This window comes from Natrix helvetica (genome assembly GCF_964273705.1).
Source record: "Natrix helvetica genome assembly, chromosome: 4".
Classification (NCBI taxonomy): domain Eukaryota; kingdom Metazoa; phylum Chordata; class Lepidosauria; order Squamata; family Natricidae; genus Natrix; species Natrix helvetica.
Window position 1 is genome coordinate 23403789 of NC_138550.1, and position 23164 is coordinate 23426952.

The following is a 23164-nucleotide window of genomic DNA, read 5'->3' on the forward strand; positions in this document are numbered from 1 at the left end:
CTTTTTCTCTCTTTTAACTCACAATATGCTTCAGTATTCCCAAGGCTGGTTAATTAAACTTTGTGACAAAGTCTCCATTTCTCACATTTTCTGCCAGCAGAGAGCATATATTCTCAGAGAACTGAAATTTCGGGGAAATTCTGCAAAATCCTTCTCAATTGCATATTGATGAGCTTTTATTTAAACTGCCAAGGGAAATGATGGAAGAGTGTTTACCAAAGCAAAATAATGATAGTCCATTGATATTGGTAATATTTGCCTGACGTACCATAGAGAAAGGGAACTTAAGAGACACAATAAACATAGGAAGAAGATCTATTCAGGAAATCCAAGTGATTTTAGAAAGCAACTTTGGAATTCTTTCTTGCCTTATTTTGTCACTGCAGCTCTTGTCTTCAGGCTCTGATTAAGTTCAAGTTCAAGTTTATTTGATTTATAGACCGCCCCCTCTCCCCGAAGGGACTCGGGGCGGTGTACAGGAACCACATTAAAAACCATATACATAATAAATACTCTTAAAACCAGATTAGACTACACCTATGTACAAATATTGAATTCAGGGTTGGTATTGGAATGATTTTATGCAGGCTAGTGTAAGCTCAGCAAGCAAAAAGAGGAATTCAGTATCGTGTTCAATTTGTATACTACTTCTCACACACAAGTGTTCTTATCAATCCAGAATACCGTAATTTGCGGAGTATAAGATGCACCAGAGTATAAGGCGCACCAAGATTTCGAAGGGGTAATTTTTTTTTTAAAAAAAGTGTTTGTACTCTGAAGGCCTCCCAAACCCTGTGCACGCCTCATTTTTTGTGAAAAGCGGGGCGTGCAGAGAGTTTGAGAGGACTGCAAAGTGCTCCTGGGAGCTGGGGAAGGCAATAACGAGCAAAAAACGGCCAGTTTTTCGTGAAAATGGGCTCGTTGTTTGCAAAACACAGGGCATGCATAGGCTTTGGGTGGCTTGTAGAGTGCTCCTGGGGCTAGGGGGGGAAACAAGCAAACAACAACCCGTTTTTCGCTCATTTTTGCCCTCCCCAGCCCCCAGGAGCACTTTGCAGGCCTCCCAAACCCTCTGCATGTCCATTTTTGTGAAGAGGGTGGGGTTTCGGGAGGCCAAAAATGCTATGTTCAGTGTATAAGACACATCCAGATTTTCACCCTCTTTTTTTTTGGAAAAAGTGTGTCTTATACTCTGAAAAATACGGATATACCGTATTGGATATACACCTTAAATGGAATGATACTTTGATAACACCCTAACTCTTTTCCTATTCTAAGCAGGGACCTTAGACAACATTCAATAGACCTAAATAGGAAAACATAAACATTCTATTATTTGTCCCTCAAGTTATCAATCCTTTTTGAGTATTTGAATTGTTAAAAGGACTGCCATATTTGAGAAAATTTGTTGAAACCTTCATTAGGCATAAGAACACAAGGAAATACACAGAGATAAATACTCTGTGTCATGCAATGGCCAACTGGCCAACTTCTCTTCTATTGGTACCAACTATATATATTTGGGAAGCTCACGAGACTAGACTGGCAGGTGATGGCCTTTTTCACTGCTGCTATTTTCCAGGATCCTGTCTACTCCTCTTTTTAAAAAAACTCAGTCTGAGGATCATTTTCTAAATTCAAAGGAAGCAAGAGGACAAGAGAAGCAGTAGAGATGCAACCACCTCTGACGCAACATCTCTAGAAAGAGTGCAGAGAAGAGCAACAGAGATGATTAGGGGACTGGAGGCTGAAACATATGAAGAACGGTTGCGGGAATTGGGTATGTCTAGTTTAATGAAAAGAAGGACTAGGGGAGACATGATAGCAGTGTTCCAATATCTCAGGGGTTGCCACAAAGAAGAGGGAATCAAACTATTCTCCAAGGCACCTGAGGGTAGAACAAGAAGCAATGGGTGGAAACTGATCAAGGAGAGAAGCAACTTAGAACTAAGGAGAAATTTCCTGACAGTTAGAACAATTAATCAGTGGAAGAGCTTGCCCCAGGAGTTGTGAATGCCCCAACACTGGAAGTCTTTAAGAAGATGTTGGATAGCCATTTGTCTGAAATAATATAGGGTTTCCTGCCTAGGGCAGGGGGTTGGACTAGAAGACCTCCAAGGTCCCTTCCAACTCTGCTATTGTATTGTATTGTTGATTGTATGCTGCTGTAATTTGGGCTTGGAAATATAACCTGTCTTTGTGATCCCAGTGTTGCATTTATGGGTGGCAAAAATCAATTTACAGCGCAGAAGAACGGTTGCAGGAACTGGATATGTCTAGTTTAATGAAAAGAAGGACTAGGGGAGACATGATACCAGTGTTGCAATATCTCAGGGGCTGCCATAAAGAAGAGGGGGTGGTGGTGGTCAAGCTATTCTCCAAAGTATCTGAGGGCAGGACAAGAAGCAATGGATGGAAACTATGTGCAGTGGAGCTGAGCTGGACGATGGCTCGCATGCCCACAGAAAGGGCTCTGGGTATCACCTGTGGCCCACGTGTCATAGGTACGCCATCATGGGTATAGCGTTTCCTGCCTGAGCAGTGGTTTGGACTAGAAGACCTCCAAGGTCCCTTCCAATTCTGTTATTCTGTTCTGTTCTGTTCTAGTCTCTCTCAGTTTGATGGGAGAAAATGTTCTGTGCAATGGTGACATTCAGGATGCCAATCTCTGTGGCCTTCTTTGCAGCCTATAAAATTGCCTCTGCCTTAACTGTGCTTAAGATAAATTCTCTGGGGAAGGAAAAAGAAGGAACCATACAGAAATACTGGGCTTGAATTGATCCTTCCAATAGATTATCGACCTGAGGAACTGATTATTGTTAAACTTCCATAATTGATTTCCTAAAGCTCCAATAAGTTTTTCCATTCTGCCTTGGCCCCTCTTCCACATATACAATGCAAGACCTAGTTCTAATTTGAGAATGCACAAACACTCGCAAAAACAGATCAAAACTCAAATCTTAAAATTCCATCCTGATCTCTTAGCATTTTTATGAAAATGGAAGACATGAAAATGGTTTGTAAACTGAGGGCTGCAAGCAGAGAGCTTTAGAAATCAACAACTGTAATTTCTACTGGTCTACTAAAAATGACATCGCTATATTTTCCAATGTATTATACAGACGTCTATGGGCAATGGAAGCATTTCATATCACTCACAAAAGAAAGAATAAACAATCATCTTGATTTACCTATTTTTTGGTTGAAAAATATGAAATAGATATAAAAAAACATGAAATTCTGTTAAGTCAGGAATATACAGTGTAGTAGCTAATGAAAAAGTTTATTTTACTTTGCTTGAATTATGGCATGTTCTGGCCATTAGCTGCTACATTAGCTTTCATCCCAAACAGAGAATTCCAAAAATTTGCCAGGAAATAATGAATCTTTCTTGCTTACTCATCATCTAATATATAGCTGCACAATCGAGACACACCAGAGTTGAGAAGAATATATAATCGGATATGTACCTGCAGTATTTGATCTCCAGCAAGGAGCCTTCCATCTCTGGCAATGATCCCGTCACGATAAACCTCTTGAATAACAATGTTGATCAAAGGTGTTTCATTGCCACCCACTATGCTAATTCCCAATTCAATATAAGGATTGGACCGATGAATTTCAACGGTGGTGATCTCACCTTCCGGTAAACTTGATGGCTGATGGATTGCTGCCCAGTTGGGAAAGAAGTCAATGTGTCGATATAAATACATTTTTTCCAACGCAATATGTTGTTAAACAAAAATAAAATAAATAACACAAAATAAAAAGATACCTGATATGTCGTAAGTCAAACAAATGAAAACCAAGCCCTGCATGACTGTTTGACCAAACTCAAGCTGATAAAAGGGTAAAGGTTCCCCTCGCACGTATGTGCTAGTCATTCTTGACTCTAGGGGGTGGTGCTCATAACCGGCATTGTCCAAAGACATCTCCGTGGTCATGTGGCCGGCATGACTAAACGCCAAAGGCGCACGGAACGCTGTTACCTTCCTACCAAGGTGGTCCCTATTTTTCTACTTGCATTTTTACGTGCTTTAGAACTGCTAGGTTGGCAGAAGCTGGGGCAAGTAAGTTGGAGCTCACTCCCTTATACGACACTAGGGATTTGAACTGCCGAACTGCTGACCTTTCTGATCAACAAGCTCAGTGTCTTAGCCACTGAGCCACCGCTTCCCTCAAGTTGATAGTAGGTGGCTAATGTGGAGTTGCCAGAATAGAGATGGGAAGGCCTGGGAAAAAACTGGAGGGAAACATGGGAAAAAAACTGTCCGTCCCCCCCCATACAATTTTTCATTTTTCCCCACGTCGTCCCATCTCTACACCTAAAATATGACTTTTAACGAGGTTGCTAAAGCCCAAAGCAGACCAGCAAGAGTGGTCAGCCAGTGATTATCAGAGTGCCCTACAGCGGCTTGTGCTGAAGATCAGGCATCTCCAATCATTTGTTTTTTTGTATATCAAATTTATATGGCTGCCCATCTCACAAAAAGGGACTCTGGGAAGCATTTAACAAAGCTATAAAAACAACAAACGTATCAAAAAAAGAGTGTCACGATTACAACATTTTAAGAAGGCATTAGGCACAGAAAGATTAAATGTTAACAGCAATAAAGGAGCCACTTCAAACAGTCCCCTGGGAATCCCAGGCCCGATGATGTAGCCAAATCTTGAGGGGCTTTTGGAAATAAAGGATGGAATTAAACTCACTTCTCAGGGGAGGGGAGAATGATTCATAATGTTTTGTGGGATAACCATGATGGGAAAATTGTTTCACAAAAAGATGTATGAGGAAGCCAAAGCAAAATTCATATTATTGGGCTTCAGACAAATTTAAATTTAAAATGGCTGCCCACTTAGAGTGATATCAGAACCGATCATACAAATCTATAAACACCACAATAGATAAAACTGATGTTGTACATATACAGCAAGTCACTGGTGTAAATGCTTTTTGTTTTATAAAATATAGGTATAATTGCCAACATAGGCATGGAGCTCTCCAGATCCTGATTCTGAGCAAATTGTACCTCCCAGTTTTGCAGATCAAAAGTTAATGCTTGGCAGCTGTCAAAATCATTCAACCCAACTGTAACAAGAAAGCTGAAGCTAAATAGGACTTTAAAAAGAAAATAACCTCCGGGTTATTTTTAACACAAACATTTCTTCTGTGTAGCTCCAATTAATTCTCAAGGTTTCTGTAAACAAATGTTTAAATAATACTGTTTTAGTTGTGCTAATGTTCTATCTTCTTTATGTTCATTGTAAGTTGCCTAGAGTCGCCTCTATGCGAGATGGGCAGCATATCCCAACGGTTGTAGGGAGGGGCAGATACGAGGACAGATCAAGAACTCGCAGTCTGTTGGGAGACCATGGGTGTTGGTCACACCCAGTCGCTTGTACCAACCCCCGCGTTCTAGGTGGTCAGGAGCTGCAGACCCAGGGCCTGAGGCTGTTGCTATGCAATGCGAGGTCCGTTGTTAATAAGGCCCCCCTCATTTACGATCTAATTCTTGAGGGGGAGCCGGACCTCGCAGGAATAACGGAGACCTGGTTGGGCCACGAGGGAGGTTTACCCCTCGTGGAAATGTGCCCACCAGGGTACCGAGCATTTCACCAGCCCCGGGCCCAGGGAAGGGGCGGTGGGGTAGCAGCGATTATTTGGGAGGATTTAGAGCCGAGGGAGTCCACTGTGCCACAGACGTCCGGGTGTGAGTCCCTTGTCGTGAAATGGGGCCCTGGGAGACAGTTGGGCCTGCTGATAGTATACCTGGCTCCTCGCTATACATCAGCGGCCCTGCCTGAACTCCTCGAGCTGATCGCATCGGTGGCGGTTGAGACCCCCAAACTTTTAGTGATGGGGGATTTTAACCTGCCATCGGTGGGAGAAGCATCTGAGGGGGTTCGGGAGTTCATGACTTCCATGACAGCCATGGACCTGACTCAATTGATTCAGGGCCCGACACATGAGGGAGGCCACACCTTGGACCTTGTTTTTGTCTCTGGCCAGTGGTTGAGTGATCTGGGAGGAGGGAATTTAACCATCACTCCCCTGTCATGGTCAGATCACTCACTCCTCCGACTTGACTTCCCTGGTGCTACCCCCCGCTGCGGGGAGGCGGAACCGGAAAACACTAGATGGTTCCGCCCCAGGCGCCTGATGGAACCAGATAGGTTCCAGACGGAGCTTGGGCCACCTCCTGCAGCCCTGACCCGCCCCCGGGTAGAGGACCTGGTGATCGCGTGGAATAATGCGACCACCGGGGCCTTGAACCGGGTGGCGCCTTTGCGGCCTCTCCGGCGGCAACGATCCACCCTGGCTCCTTGGTTTACCGAGGAGCTAAGGGTGATGAAGCGCCGCAAGAGATCCCTAGAGAGTCGTTGGAGATCCTTCCGTTCCGAATTTGACCGAACACAGGTACGAACCCATTTAACGACGTACCTTGTGGCATTGAGAGCGGCCAAACGTCAATATTGTGCCGCTCTCATTGCATCCGCAGAGAACCGCCCTGCCGCCCTGTTTCGGGTGTCCCGCTCCCTCCTGTTTCAGAGGCCGCGGGAGGCCCCTTTACAGGGTAGGGCAGGGGAATTTGGGAAATATCTGCAGGATAAAATCGCTCAAATCCAGAAGGATTGGGTCCCTTTCAGTGGTCTAGGGAAGACGTCCGCGGCGAGTCTTGAGAGACCAGTCTGGGAGGGGTTTGACTTGGTTGCCATCGAGGATTTGGACAGAATGCGTGGACGACTGCGACCTACCACATGTTTACTGGACCCGTGCCCCTCCTGGCTTGTACTGGCATCCTGGGAGGTTACACATGACTGGCTCCTGGGCCTAGTGAACGCTTCATTGGGTGAGGGGTCTCTTCCGGCCGCCTTGAAAGAGGCGGTGGTGAGACCCTTGCTCAAGAAGCCTTCCCTGGACCCTACGGAGCTGGCCAATTATCGTCCTGTCTCCAACCTTCCCTTCTTGGCGAAGGTTGTAGAGAGTGTGGTGGCTTATCAGTTTCCACGACATCTGGAGGAAAATGATTATCTAGACCCGCGCCAGTCCGGCTTTCGCCCCGGGCACAGCACGGAGACGGCCTTGGTCACGTTGGTGGATGATCTCTGGAGGGCCAGAGATAGGGGTTGTTCCTCTATCCTGGTCCTGTTAGATCTCTCGGCGGCTTTTGATACCATCGACCATGGTATCCTGTTGCACCGACTGGAGGGGTTGGGGGTTCGGGGCACCGTTTTGCGGTGGTTCGGCTCCTACCTTTCCGGCCGGACGCAACGTGTGTTGGCAGGGGAGCAGAGGTCGACCCTAACCCCCCTTACTTGTGGAGTGCCACAGGGGTCAGTCCTCTCGCCACTCCTGTTCAACACATATATGAAGCAGCTGGGTGAGATCATTTGTGGTTTCGGGGTGGGATATCATCTGTACGCTGATGATACTCAGCTGTACATTTCCACCCCGAACCACCCCAACGAGGCCGTCGAAGTGATGTCCCGGTGTGTGGAAGCCGTACGGGTCTGGATGGATGACAACCGACTCAAGCTCAACCCCTCCAAGACGGAGTGGCTGTGGGTTCCGGCCCCCCGGTTCAACCAGGTAATTCCATCTCTGGCCATCGGGGGCGTACAACTGGCCCCCGTGGAGCGGGTGCGCAATTTGGGCGTCCTCCTGGATGCCCGGCTGTCCATGGATGACCAGGTGACAGCCGTGGCAAGGGGGACGTTCCACCAGGTTCGCCTGGTGCGCCAATTGTGCCCCCTATTGGACCGGAATGCCTTACGCACAGTCACTCATGCGCTGGTGACGTCTCGCCTCGACTACTGCAACGCTCTCTACATGGGGCTTCCCCTGAAATGCACTCGGAGACTACAGTTGGTCCAGAATGCGGCCGCGCGGGTGATTATGGGGAGTACAAGGTACTCCCATGTGACACCTTTCCTGCGCGAGCTGCACTGGCTTCCTGTGGTCTATCGGGTGCGTTTCAAGGTTTTGATAACGATCTTCAAAGCGCTCCATGGCACAGGACCTAGCTACTTGCGGGATCGTATCCTGCCCCATACATCCCTGCGACCAATTCGCTCGCACAGAGAGGGACTTCTCCAGGTGCCGTCCACCAGACAGTGTCGGGGGGCGGCGCCTAGGAGCAGAGCCTTCTCTGTGGCGGGCCCAGCCCTGTGGAATGACCTCCCCCCGGATATTAGGACTACCTCTGACCTCCGCTCCTTCCGTACAAAGCTCAAGACGCACCTTTTCCAAGTAGCTGGCCTGGCTCAACCATAGTTTGATCATATCGCTCCTGATGGGTTTTTAATCTTGTAATTTTACTTAGGGGATTTTAAATTGCAATTTTAATTTTATTTCCATTTATTTGTCTACCTCCTCCACGTATATGTCTATATTTATGTGTATGTATTGTCTATATTTGTATTTTACGTGTTTTTATTGTACGCCGCCCCGAGTCCTTTTGGAGAGGGTGCGGCTAACAAATAAAATTTTATTTTTATTTTTATTTTTATTATTATTATTATTATTATTATTATTATTATTATTATTATTATTATTATTATTATTATTATTATTATTATTATTATTATTATTATTATTATTATTATTATTATTATATAAGTTACATACATACATACAGTGATGGGATTCAGCCAGTTCACACCCATTCGGTGTGAACCCACACTTTCTAACCAGGTTGGACAACCGGTTGTTGGAAGAAATCTCATTTTGCTTTTTTTCCACTTCAGGGCTAATCCCGTAAGGAAGGCAGGAAGGAAACATTCTGGTGTTGTTTATAGCCTAACCTTTATTGCCCTGCTTACAGAAACTGCCTCTTCCGTTAACCCTTATTAATTGTAACAGCTAAGGCGAAGCGCCCATCGACTTGAGTGATACAAAAAAATACAATAGCAGAGTTGGAAGGGACCTTGGAGGTCTTCTAGTCCAACCCCCTGCCTAGGCAGGAAACCCTATACCATTTCAGACAAATAGCTATCCAACATCTTCTTAAAGACTTCCAGTGTTGGGGCATTCACAACTTCTGGAGACAAGCTGTTCCACTGATTAATTGTTCTAACGGTCAGGAAATTTCTCCTCAGTTCTAAGTTTCTTCTCTCCTTGATTAATTTCCACCCATTGCTTCTTGTTCTACCCTCAGGTGCCTTGGAGAATAGTTTGACTCCCTCTTCTTTGGGGCAACCCCTGAGATATTGGAACACTGCTATCACATCTCCCCTGGTCCTTCTTTCTATTAAACTAGACATACCCAGTTCCTGCAACTGTTCTTCATATGTTTCAGCCTCCAGTCCCCCGATCATCTTTGTTGCTCTTTTCTGCACTCTTTCTAAAGTCTCCACATCTTTTCTACATCGTGGCGACCAAAACTGAATGCAGTATTCCAAGAGTGGCCTTACCAAGTTGTTATGTTGTGCTGGCCACGCCCACCCAGTCACATGACCACCAAGCCGCGCCTACCCAGGTGGTCATTAGGGCAGAGAACCGGTTGTTAAATTATTTGAATCCCACCACTGCATGCATGCATACATACATCCGTATAAAATGTAGGAAAAATGGGCTATTTGTTTGCATGCCAGGATAAAATCTATGTTTACCTTTTCCAGCAGGGGTCTCCAACCTTGGCTGGCTGAGGAACTCTGGGAGTTGAAGTCCACGAGACTTAAAGTTGCCAAGGTTGGAGACCTCTGCTTTAAAGTGCACCGATGAAACCGAAGACTAAGAGAAGAACAAAACTCACTCTCCGTTCCTGTGTTCTCCTCAAAAGCAGGGTTATCAACCCCAGACTCGTCTGTCCACACCGAAACTGTCGCGGACGTCATGTTCTGCTCCACTGAGGCCATCCCAGTGCCAGCAGGCTCTGCTTCAGGTGAGTGGGAGTCCAGGCGGTCGATCATGGCGTTCTCGTTTTCACTTTCAGCGGCTGCCTGCAACTTGCTGTTCATCCTTCTCTCCAAGGCAGCCCTTCGATTGAAAGCCCCAGCACACCTAGAGAAGAAAATGCTATATTATCAAAAACACAGATGCTCGGGGGGGGGGGGAATAACTATTTTTGGTTGCATAAAGTAATGTAACATAAGTGTCCCCATATGGTGTCTATTGATTATGCCGGGTAGAAATGATGGGAATTATAATTAAAAGAAAATAATCTGGCTATAACAGGGAAGCTCGTTGCTGCAATATTGATATTGTCCAGAGAAGTAGCCAAAGCCATGAATGTCCTTTGGATTCAGATCTTCCAAATTTCTTCACACAGGTACATTTTGTTCAGACTCTGGAATTTCTGTTGAGTGCTTGGTGCTCCCTGAGCTTTGTGGTTTGTTTACAGAGGCTTCATTGCCCAACTAGGTAGTATCATCAGTGTGGGTGAGTGTGTAAGGTTTGCTCTCGTGTTACTGTTAAAAACAGAAAACAACTATCAAGGAGAAAGCCACACCCAAAACTGGCAGGACAAGCTACTATATATCTCACATTCAGTCACACAGATGTTTTTACCCAGTTGGGTAATAAAACCTCTGCAAACAACAAAGCTCAGAGAGCACAAAGGACTCCACAGTTCAACCCTGAGCTACAAATATCCTCTTCTTTGGTGATTTCTATATGAAATGATTGCTGGTGGTCCACCAATATTTATTATTAAGAATGATTAGTACTTCCAGCACTCTTTCCTATTGCCATGACTTCTTTTAAAAAAAAAGAAGAAAGGGAAAAAAATCTTACCTCAGAAAAATGATCTTGGTCTTAGGTTCAGAAAAGAAAGTAACCCAGAGGTGGTATTCAACAGGTTCTGACCAGTTCTGGAGAACCGGTAACGGAAATTTTGAGTAGTTCAGAGAACCGCTAAATACCACATCTGGCTGGCCCTGCCCCCATCTATTCTCTGCCTCCTGAGTCCCAGCTGATCTGGAGGAAATGGGGATTTTGCAGTAACCTTCCCCTGGAGTTGAGAGGGAATGGAGATTTTACAGTATCCTTCCCCTGCCACGCCCACCAAGCCCCGCCCACCAAGCCATGCCACGCCCACCAAGCCATGGCCACAGAACTGGTAGTAAAAAAATTTGAATCCCACCACTGAAGTAATCCTCATAGGAATTCTGGTGTAGCAGGGGAAGGGTAGGGTAGAGTAGGAAGGGGGAGGATAGGACCATATCTACATGTTTTTTGACTACTCCAGGCAGCTGTGAGATTTTGTTTTGTTTTCATGTTCTGTAAGTCAAGGAGCTAACACATTACAAAATCTTCTGCCTCACTCCCAAGAAATGAGGTCTTGAAAGCAATAAAAACATATTTAGCTGACTTCATAGCTGTTTGCAACCAGAGCAAAATGACATTTGTGACATGGTTACACAAATCGGATGGCAGAACAAAAGTACATAATGACCTCAATATGCACATATCAGTATTTTAGCATACTTTCTCCCCATCTCATTAGGTTGGTCAGGAGGGGACATACTCCAGATAGTATGCATTAAGACAGCGATGGCTAACCTTTTTTGTCGCCGCTTGCTGAAAACACAGGCGCAACAGTGTGCACACGCGCCCATAATGCAATGTGCATGCGGTCCCTCCGTGCGTCCTGCCCCTGCACATGCAAATTCCCTATGTGTGCCCCGCCATTCCGCATGCATGCATGACCCCCACTTCCCCCTCCCGCCCCACGCATGCATATGCAACCCCCACACCTGCAATCCTCAGTGCATCCCCGAGTGCACGTGTCCTGTATGCACCCTGCCCCCCCCATGCATGTGCGGCAGAGACCCGAAAACCAGCTGCGGGGTGGAGCTGAGCTGGGGCGACGGCTCGTGTGCCCACAGAGAGGGCTCTGCGTGCCACCTGTGGCACGTGTGCCATATGTTCGCCATCACGGCATTAAGGAATTAAAGGGATCAAGAACTATGCCTTTCCTCTAGCTGCACCTGCCCTTTGAAATGCCAGGCCACCCGCGGTTTGGCTGGTCCTGACTGCTTACCTTTCATACCTGAGTGTTTTCCCAGGCACGGGCATCAGGAGAGCAATCAAGTCTATGCTATTAGTGAACGGTGTGCTTGGGAATTTTTGGAACAGTATTTATTTATTTAATATACATTATACTTATATTGTGTTTAAATTCCTTTAGCTGCCCGAAGTTGAATTGGTGAGATGGGTGGTGGTGGTGTGAACAACATGCACTTTGCTGTGGATACAATTGGCTACCCTGACCCCCAAAGGTTTCACTATATTAATATATCACAGACCATTAAACTCTATCAGTATTCAGCGGGGGTGTCAAATGGGTAGTTGGAAATTGTTCAGGGGTGGGCTGTTACGGGTTCTCCTGGGTTATGGCTGGTTCAGAGAACCTCCAAATCCCACTCCTGGCTGGCCCCTCCCTCTCCCTGCCCACCCCCTCCCAGGAGTCTCCACGGGGCCCATTTTGGATGCGAGGTAGGTGCAGGGCCCGTGCAGAGGCTGAGGGAGGGGGAAAACGGGCCTTTTGGAAGTTCTGGAAGGCCGGAAACAGCCTCCGGAGAGCCCCTGGCAAGAAGCCGTTTTTGCCCTCCCAGAGGCTCAAGGAAAGCCTGTAGAGTCTGGGGAAGGCAAAAACGCCCCCCCTCCTGCCGTGGTGCAGGAGGCTGACTAAGCCACACCCACCGTGGCCATGCCCACCCAGCCACCGGGCCGAGAATCCGTTGCTGAAATTTTTGAAAGCCCACCTCTGGGATTGTTTCTTTAAAGCTGAAATTGTATAATCAATTTATCATTTATTAGAGTTCAGCATAACCAGCCCATTTATTTATGAAATTTATTTGCTGCCATTTCTTGTATCCAACAACACTGGGCGGCTTACAAGATAAGAACACTGAAAAGCATTAAAACCATCCACTGTTAAAAACACAGCAGATAAAAACATTAACGGATAAAATCACGGAGACAGAATGGCAAATGAGGGAGTAATTAACTAATTAAAATCTAATCCCCCCTCCCCTCAGCAGCACCTCCAGTGTGAAGCTCCCCCATTGGCTGCCCAAGCCATCTGGCGGAGCCAGTTCTTAAAGCTCTTATGGAAAAACAGGAGGAAGGGAGCCAATCACACTTCAGGGGGTTCAGGACATTCCAGAGGCCAAGAGCTATGACAGAAAAGGCTCTTCTCCTGGATCTCGCCAGCTGAAATTACTTGGCTGACAGGATCCGCAATATGCCTCCCCCCTACTAGCATGAATGGAGTGGGTCAGTCTCCTGGTTCCTTAAGTAGACTGGACCCATGCCATGCAGGACTTTAAAGGTGATGCCAAAATCTTGAATACATTGCACCTGGAAGTAGACCAGTAAGTAGTGCAGCTTACAAAGCAGTGGTATAACATGGGCCAGTCTAGGAGTTCTAAAAATTGCTTGTGCTGCTCCATTCTGTGGCACCTACAGCTTCCAAATGTTCTTCAAAGGTAGCCCCATGTCAAGAGCATTTCAATAGTCCAGATCAGTGGTGGGTTCCGGATTCCGGCCCCGGCGTCACCCACATGGACACGTGCGGCGCACTCATGTGTCGTACTTGCCTGCAATGCTTCCGCAAGAAGTAAATGTGTCAAAGTCACAGTCCATACTCGACTAACTTGCCAAGCAGAATGTCTATCTGCTTTGTCTGTTATATTTATAACTCTGCCTTTATTTGGAGTAATCAAACTTTCCAGCACAGCATCTGGCCTCCTGTTTTTTTCTGCCCCAATTATGTACTAAGTTGAACCGGGAGCCAATGAAGAGCCAAAAGTTAAGAAAGAAGACGCTTTTTTAAAAGGAAGAAGACAATTAATACTGGATAGCAGTTTGATCAGGTAAATGCTACACTCTAGCAGTAGCTCCAAACAGCTAGTAGCAATTATTCAATTTTTCCTGAACCTACCAAAAGCCTGTTCCATATTTCATGTTGTCTTTAATAATCCCTTGGGCCCCATGGGAATTTTATTTCATGACCTACAAACAGCTTGTAGAGCAGAGATCTCTCTTTGTGTGGGAATCCTCAGGTGCATAGCTTTGATACCACCTTCTATTTGTTACTCTGCAATCCAGAGCATAATTTTTGCTCTAGAAAAATAAGATTTTACTTATTTTTGACAGGAAAGTCAAAAGAGAAAGAAAATTTAGAGTAATTTAATTAATTGATCTGCTCTATTGGTTGCTTAACAGGAGAACAAATTCAGGTAATCTAGCTCAATTATTCTCACTATTACCCACATTTTGAAGGGACAATTCTACATTAGAGAATATTTTCTAGCTGTGCATTTGTGTCTACATTTCAGACAATCAGAAGGGAAAGAGAAAGATTCTTCCTTGTCACAGAATGTGTACATAGGGCTAGAAAGTTGTAAAATACCAACAGTCTCAGAGATAAGTTTCTCCCTCTTTTCACTTTAAATATTAAGACGCACAAGGCTGATCTATTTCTATCCATTTACCAACACCTTTAAATAACACCCAAAGAGGAGACAAGAATGGGAAGGAAACAAAATATAGGAAGGCATGCAGGTAGGCAAGTAACATAGAGGATAATCATCATAATAAAGTTGATTAGGCCCAATTGGCTCACTATTTACCTGTTTTTCAGGTGTGCTTCCAGATCACATCTCTGCATTACCTCTTCGCATACTGAAGAAAAGGGACACAGCACCGAGAGCTTGTCGAGCAGTTTGTGAACAAGGATGCTAGATTTTTTGCACAATTTAAAATGGAGCCTTTTGCGGTCTAAGGGACAGAAATCCTTCTCTTGCAAAAAGTTTCGTAGGCACTTATAGCAGAATGTGTGACCACAAGGCGTGTCTAATGGCTGTAGCAAGGGTTGAAGGCAAATATGGCAAACCAAATCATCGTCCACCTCGTTCTGATAATTGTACAAGTGGTTCTCTCTGGTCCAGTGCTGCTGGCCGCATTCAAAGCAGAGTGGATTCAGGTTCTGCTCCGCTGAGACCATCTCTTCGTTCGAGGTGCCCATTGATATGGTCAATTGGGTCAGTTGTTTTTTTCCAGTAGAGATCTTGCTTGTAAAGTCCTTTAGTAAAGAGTCATTACTCTGAAATATACACAAATGTACAATTACTGACGCAAAGATCAGCGGCCAAAGCTAAGAGGAACAAGACTACTGAAAACATAACACAGGAAGCAACTTCATACTTTTGGGATGCACATATCATATGACTAAAAATTGGCCATATGCAGGAAAAGGGGAGGGGGGGTGGCAGGAAGAGGAAACACATTGATTTCCCTTTGACGTTTTGTGGCATTTAATTCACTTGCTAACTGCTCATCCCCAACAAGTTCCTTCCTTAGAAGAGGCAGCCAAGATTTTATCACACACAAATGTGTATAAGTTCTAAATCATAGTTCATATGTCTTAGGGCATTTAGCACTCAAACACGGTCAACCATAATCAATAAAATATCCTAAGTACTCATCCCAACATTCTTGGGAAAATTAATTTATTAACCAGTATCTTATTGTGCATTCTTTTTCTTCATTCTCTGACTCATTGTGTATGCGTGGAATTCTTCCTGCCAATGCTGTATATGGAAATAAATGCATTTCCCACAACCGAACATTTTCTAAGGCGGCATACTTTTTATTATGGACTTTTTGACTAGAAGTGAAAAAACAACAACAGTTGGAGCTCTTAGTACATAATAATAATAATTTTTTTGGGGGGGGGAAGCACAATTGTTTAGTAAAGTTGAAGAGACCCCATTAATCAATCCTTTCCCTTTAAAGCTGTAGGAAAATGACACACGGTTTTCCTTTCCATTTTTAGGATTGATGTCCAAATAAACTGGCTGCATATCAAAAGTCAAATGCAGGCAAGAACAGTTTACGTCGTCTGCTGCTGATCTCAGGAGTGGAACATTAATAGTCCGAAGGTGTTTGTACCTTTGTAAACACCTCAAAAAATGATCTTGTTATATGAATCATTCTGCACATATTTTAATCTTTAACTAACTGATCTACAATGTATTCTTGTTCATTGTTTCTCTCAGATTACATGAAAACCAAAAGCAGTCATATTGCCAAAAAAAGCCAGAAACTATATTAGGCTGCAAATATGTAGGCTTCCTAACTAATACATAGGATGAAGTTTGAGATGGGAGGACTGGGAAACATAGAAATAATTGTTGATATGCTTTGAAAGAGAAGGAGAAATATGGTGATATTTCCCCTTCCCCATCAACTTTCCCAAGTGCTTAGTTTTGTATTCACAGAATTGCAGAGCTGGAAGTTGTCATTTAAGGTGGTCATCAAGTTCAACCTCCTATACAATGCAGAAATCCAAATTAAAGCATCCCACACATATGGCTGTCTTCACCCATCAACAAAAAACATAAGCTTTTACTCTCCACCTCCAATTATAATTGTGACAGCTTGGATTTACCCACAGTGTTAAACTGTTATTAATATTTAAAATTGTTATTCCCAATGAAAATATGGCAATGGTTTTGTTTACTTTCAGTTTTAGGCGATTCCAGAGGTTGATTCTAACTTCACAAAAAGTCTGTTTTGTAATGGAGTCTGCAAATTGTGCAGTACTGAGATCTGTGCTTTTTATTTATTCATAAATGACATAGAGGTAGGGATGGAGCAGTAAAGCGGCTCCTCATGCATACTTAAAATAAAAGGGATGGCAACAAAATTCTATATAAGAAATTCTGTAATTCAAGGAATGGGCACAACAGGAAAAAATGCAATAGAATGTTAAAAAGTGCATATCACTTTACAGAGTTTTTTTTTAAAAAAAACACAAACCTAATTTCACATATATGTGATGGATCATGGCTTGAAATGACTAAAGAGAAAAGGGATATTTGAACCTACTGAATCTGCCATGATTTGCTTAGATCATTTATATTTTTATAATTTTCTTTTCTTTTCACATCCATCAAATATCTTTTCATCTAGATGGATTTGGGGTGTGACTGAATGGAGTTGAGCATTTGCTGGCCGGATGCCCTTTCTGATGCCTATGCAGAGTTTGCAGCAGGTATTTTCTCTTTGCCCCTGATAAACATCTGTCACTGCCTAGGATTGAACTCTCAACCTTCTAAGTGGAAGGTGAATGTTTTCTCATCTAGGCCATTGCATCGTTCTATGTATATTTTCATAATAAGATGCAGAAATTAATTTAACAAGACATCTACTTAGGCAAGCATTTCGATTGCCTTCAAGCAATATTACTATGGAATAAAAGGAAGTGCAAAAAGGGTAGTGGTAGTGGCCCAATTATTGTACATTATTTTACAATTCAGATATTGTCTATAGAATATAAGAAACACTATGCCTTTGATACATATTTTGGATGTTGATCTATTTGCACCTTTCTGTCTCATTCATCTTAGACAGACAACAAGGCTGTTAGAAACTTTTTCCTAGATGGAGACAGAATAACAGAGTTGGCAGGGACCTTGGAGGTCATCTAGTCCAACCCCTTGCCCAGGCAGGAAACCTTACACCACTTCAGACAAATGGTTATCCAACATCTTTTTAAAAACTTCCAGTGTTGGAGCATTCAGAACTTCTGGAGGCACGTTGCTCCACTGATTAATTGTTCTAACTGTCAGGAAATTTCTCCTTAGTTCTAAGTTGCTTCTCTCCTTGATTAGTTTGCACCCATTGCTTCATGTCCTGCCCTCAGGTGCTTTGGAGAATAGTTTGACTCCCTCTTCTTTGTGGCACCCCCTGAAATATTGGAACTCTGCTATCATGTCTTCCCTAGTCCTTCTTTCTCTTAAGCTAAACATACCCAGTTCCTGCAACCGTTCTTCATATGTTTCAGCCTCCAGTCCCCTAATCATCTTGGTTGCTCTTCTCTGCACTCTTTCTAGAGTCTCCACATCATTTTTACATCGTGGTGAACAAAACTGGATGCAGTATTCCAAGTGTGGCCTTACCAAGGCATTATTATGGTGGTATTAACAGTTCACATGATCTTGATTCTATCCCTCTGTTTATGCAGCCTAGAATTGTGTTGGCTTTTTTGGCAGCTGCTGCACACTGCTGGCTCATATTTCAATGGTTGTCCACTAGGACTCCAAGATCCCTCTCACAGTTACTACTATTGAGCAAGCAAGGTACCACATATACTGTACCTGTACATTTTGCACAGATGTCTCAATAAGATTGAAAAGGCGCTCTGGGCACGGAAACCAGTATACTCTATGGTGTTTATTACTTTCCTCTGAACCAACAGAAGCCGGAATGGCCATTTCCTCTTCACCTACAGCAGCTTGTCTAAATGGGAAATCATATGATTCCATATTCTGAAAGAGCTGCAGGAAACTGAAGGAATGTGGCTAACTGCATGTTTCCACAACTGAGATTATTTTGAGGATATCTACAAACACCCCAAACAATTGGTGGAAAAGACAGTGTTGCGGGAGGGTCTAATGTGTTTTTTTTCCCCTTTTCAGTTATATTTTAATCTTGTGAATGGATTGTTTATTTCCTCTCTGCTGGGAATGCTCCACTTTAGACTCTCATCACCACGCTATGAGGAAAAATACAGGCATTTCATCTAGAACAAAACCTATGTATCACTAAACAATATGCTGCCATTTTATTGCCTAAACACTATGCTTCTTTTACTGTAAAAGTCTGTTTGCATCATATACTCATAAAAATAAAGAATAGAGTATCATCTGCACTTCACTTTATCTTTGACAACTGAAAAGTACACCCCAAATCTCAAAGTCCAAAAGGTTTTATGAAGTTCTTATCTGCCCATTAATCCAAGACCTGTGAATTTAATCAATTTACATAAAACAAACCATTTAAAAGTCATGTCGTCTTATTGTGACCTATAGCAGAAATAATCACCAGGTGTAATAATCACAATAAAAGGACTACTTCAGCCATAAGTGGAATTGATTCCTTCAGTGTTGAGTGAAATTTGTGTGATCAGAGGTCTTTTCATCTCTAGTTTGGGCCAATTTCATGAGTAAGGTAACTTTTTCTCCCGCCATTCAATTGTGTTCGATTGTTGGAGATTGCTTGGACAAGTTCCTGCAGTCTTCTTGGCAAGGTTTTTCAGAAGTGGTTTGCCATTGCTTCCTTCCTAGGGCTGAAAGAAAATGACTAACCCAAGCTCACCCAGGGAGCTTTGTGCCTAAGGTGAGCGTAGAAGTCACAGCCTCTTGGTTTCTAACCTGATGCCTTAAACAAGGTAAATAAGTAATTTTAAACTGTAAGATTTATACCACCTTATAAGTGGTGGCGCAGTGGTTAGAATGCAGTATTGCAGGCTAACTCTGCCCACAGCCAGGGGTTTGATCCTGACCAGCTCAAGGTTGACTCGGCCTTAAATCCTTCCAAAGTTGGTAAAATAAGGACCAAGATTGTTGGGGCCAATATGCTGACAGCACTTCGGCAGTTCGAATCTCACTGGCTCAAGATTGACTCAGCCTTCCATCCTTCTGAGGTGGGTAAAATGAGGACCCAGATTGTTGAGGGCAATATGTTGACTCTATAAACAGCTTAGAGAAGGCTGTAAAGCACTGTAAAGCTGCATATAAGTCTAAGTGCTGTTGCTATTTCTAAACCAGAGAGGGTTTTAAAGCCCTATAGAATGATACATAAGTCTAAGTGTTATTGCTATTAAATTTTTAGTTTTTTTTTAAATGTGACAAATGCTGAGAGCTAGAGCTCCCCAGACCAGAATTTTCATTTATGTTAAGAATCAGCTGCCACCTAACATCAGTTCCAAGTAATGCAGAACAAGATGTCTATTGGTTGTGGGAAAGGGAAAAAATTGAAATTGCAGTGGGCATAAGGGGTGCGGAGAACTAGTTTGGTCTTGTAATTAAGGCATAAGACTAGAAATCAAACCAGAAGGTCTAGTCCTGCCTTAGGTAAGAAGTCAGCTGAGTGACCTTGGGTCAGTCAGCCCTAGGAAGAAGGAACTGGCAAGTCACTTCCAAAAATGCTGCCAAAAAAACTGCAGGAGATGTCACCAGGAACTAAAATGATTTGCAAGTACAACTTTACTTATAAGAGGGAAATGCCCTCTGACATCAATGTGGCTTCATTTTAGTCTGCAGTAACTATCACCTTGACAACAATCATTCCCAAACTCATCATCTCAAGATTGGACTGCTGCAACATGCGGCACATGGAGTTACCTTTGAAGACTACTCAGAAAGTCGGGTCGGTGCATAACACAGCAGCCTGTTTGCTGGGCGTAAGGGAGACATTATAGCAACATCTAAGTTGCAAATACAGTACTGGCTACCAATGGGAGAGACTGTGGGGAGTATGGAAAAGAGTGAAAGGGAGAGTAAACATGAACACTTAAGTGAGAAGGCAAATCCAGCTGCATGAAGTCCACCGACATAAATTACAATTCTGACTTAGTGCCAAAAGACCTGGAGGGGAAAACGTTTCAAATCATTCAAGGAGACTTACTGTAAATGAGGTTGAGAATTTACTCTTGCAGTCACCAAGGTTCTGTTATTTATCCTCAAACTAGTGTTAAACATGTCTTACTGAATTCTTGCTTTTTTTAACTTGCCCAAGTACATGGGGCTTGACCACTAATTTGTTTCTGAGTACAATCCATGCAAGCGCATGTACGTGTACACAGACACAGACACACCCAGAGGAAACATGGAGGCTGATTGGAAAGATGGCTTTTGAGAGTGAGGGGATTTTATACTTTCTCTTGGGCTTTGCACTTGAACTTCCAGGAGAGGGGTGGGTGCTAACTTTCTACAACATGACCATAATAAAACCATATAATCAGTGGTGGGATTCAAATAATTTAACAACCGGTTCTCTGCCCTATTGACTGGCTGGGTGGGCATGGTCATGTTGAGAATGGCCAGGGTATGTGACAGGCAACACTCAGCCTCCTGGGAGCAAAAACGAACTGGGGGCGGCGCCACATCCTGTTTTGGGCCTAGTAGGCTTCCCTGCACTTACCTGGGAGCAAAATGGGGCGCGTGGGGACTCCTGGAAGGGGAGGGGCGAGCCAGAATTCTAACAATCGGTTCGCCCAAGTCGACCTGAACCCAGCTGAATCACACCACGGCATATAATGGCTATAGAAATCAAATAAATAGATGGAAGAGTATAATTTAAAACTAGTTAAACTTAGTGAAATTTATTTAGTGACAATAGTTATAGTTAAATAAATAATTGATAATGATAATAATGTATACAATGTGTAGTGTTATGATAAGTAATAATGGGATATGAATATTGAATGGTACCCATGAAAGGAAGATTAGAAATCCTTTTGGATTATATATAAAGGTTAATAAAAAAGAACTAAGTTAGATACAGTTAAGTCTTGATTATTAGGGGGGAAATGTTATGATACAGGATATAGTTAAATAAAGGAGGGATAATGATAACAATGTATACACAGGTATGGGTACAGCATAAGGAAATTGGATGTAAATTGTAAATAGTGATTTGGAAAGAAGGATTAGAAAACTTTGTTATTAAATATTATGGATGTTTAGCTACAACAGGACATAAGGATTTAGTGTTATTGAAGGATTTTAGAAATAGTAAATGAAACGCCAGTATGTGGTTATGTGTTAAATCTTGGTATATTTTATGATGAAAGACGTTTAAACAATTATAGTCAAATGAAAATGGAGGTATGATGATGGTAACATGTATAAATATCTGAGTTATAATACTTGAGTTAATGTGAATTATGTTTGTTGACTATGGAAGAGATGCACGTAAGCTTTTTTGTAACCAACTGATACACTTTCTACAGTATGTAAAGAAGGATGTGTTGTGTTTATTTTGAAAATAAAAAATAATTTTTTTTTTAAAAAGAAAGAAATCAAATAAATATACCAATAAATCTATGGGGTTATCTTTTCTGAACAGAATCTGTCTATTCTGTGCATTCAATCTCAGAGAGAATGCTTTGGTGCCTTCCACTTACCTACAGAAGGCTATGGGACTGGACATTTTAAAATAGGACTTTGTGTCTTTGGGCCACTCAATCTCTGTTAGCCCAACTCACTTCACAGGATTGTTGCTGTGTGGATAATAGGAGGAGGAAGGAGAATTATGTATGTTCATTGCCTTGAGTTATTTATAAAGTAATAATGTCGGGATAAAAATCAAATAAATAAACTGGTAGTAGTCCCTTTTTTTGCACCCTGAGTTTAAATTGATATACTCTGTGCTTTGAGGAAGGCAGAAAAGATGGTTTTTATTTTATATATATATATATATATATATATTTGAATAAAGACAAACAAAAATCATCTTCCGTTACTAATTGTAGAAAGTGTGTCAGTTGGTTACAAAGAACTTTCGTGCATCCCTTCCATAGTCATCACCTCTGATTCATATCAAATTATATATTTTACATCACATATATTTATATATATTGCTATCATCATACCTCATCCTTCATATGACTATAGTTGTTTTAACGTCCCTTTATAACAAACATTCCAAAATTTAAAACAAAACCACATAGTGGCATTCCCTTATCTATTTTCAATATCATCCAACCACATTATACCTTTATAACATATTCAAAATAAAAATTAATTATGTTTAATAACAAAATTTTAGCCTTTTTTTCTTAATCATTGTTTACAATTTATATCCAATTTCCTTTTATCCTGTCAATACAAATTATTACATTATTATCATTATCAGTCATTTATTTAACGATAGTTTGACTATGTTTAACTTACTTTTACCCCTTTTTCCACCATTTAAAATTTATACCAAATTTCCTCTTATCAAACCAATACATATGTATATATTGTTATCATTATCAATTATTTACCTAACTTTATCATTATCACTACATTTTTAACATAATGCTCTAATTTTAACTAAATTTAACTAGTGTTTTATTATTAATTTTCATATCTCAACCTGTGTCTTTCCAGTAATAGTGTAGTCCTATTTCTTTTGCCATTTGTGGAATTAGTCTTCTGGTTATTTCCTTAATTAAATTTGTTTGGACTTCTCTTTGCAACTTGTTGCTTATTACATATCTTGTAAAATCTCCAAACCCTCCATCAGCTTCCTTAATCAGTTTATCTTTGGTTATCAGTAGTGTTTTTGTCAAAATTTCTCTCAAGTCCATCCATTCTTCTCTTTTTTCTTCTTCTATACCTTGAAATCTGTAGTAAAGCACCTTTCCATCTATCTTCTCTT

At 42.5% G+C, this 23164-nt stretch overlaps 1 protein-coding gene across 3 annotated transcripts in view; it reads right to left on the minus strand.

Annotated features, from left to right (window-relative positions):
• LNX2 (ligand of numb-protein X 2) overlaps positions 1-23164 on the minus strand; it is a 103500-nt gene that overhangs the window by 15251 nt on the left and 65085 nt on the right. For all 3 annotated transcript variants that reach the window (XM_081951416.1, XM_081951414.1, XM_081951415.1), the window contains 3 exons: positions 14581-15053; positions 9756-10003; positions 3471-3670 (listed from right to left, as the gene is read on the minus strand). In XM_081951416.1, the coding sequence (XP_081807542.1) occupies positions 3471-3670; positions 9756-10003; positions 14581-14975 (843 nt within the window). In that variant the 5' untranslated portion in view covers positions 14976-15053. The remainder of the gene's footprint in view (positions 1-3470; positions 3671-9755; positions 10004-14580; positions 15054-23164) is intronic.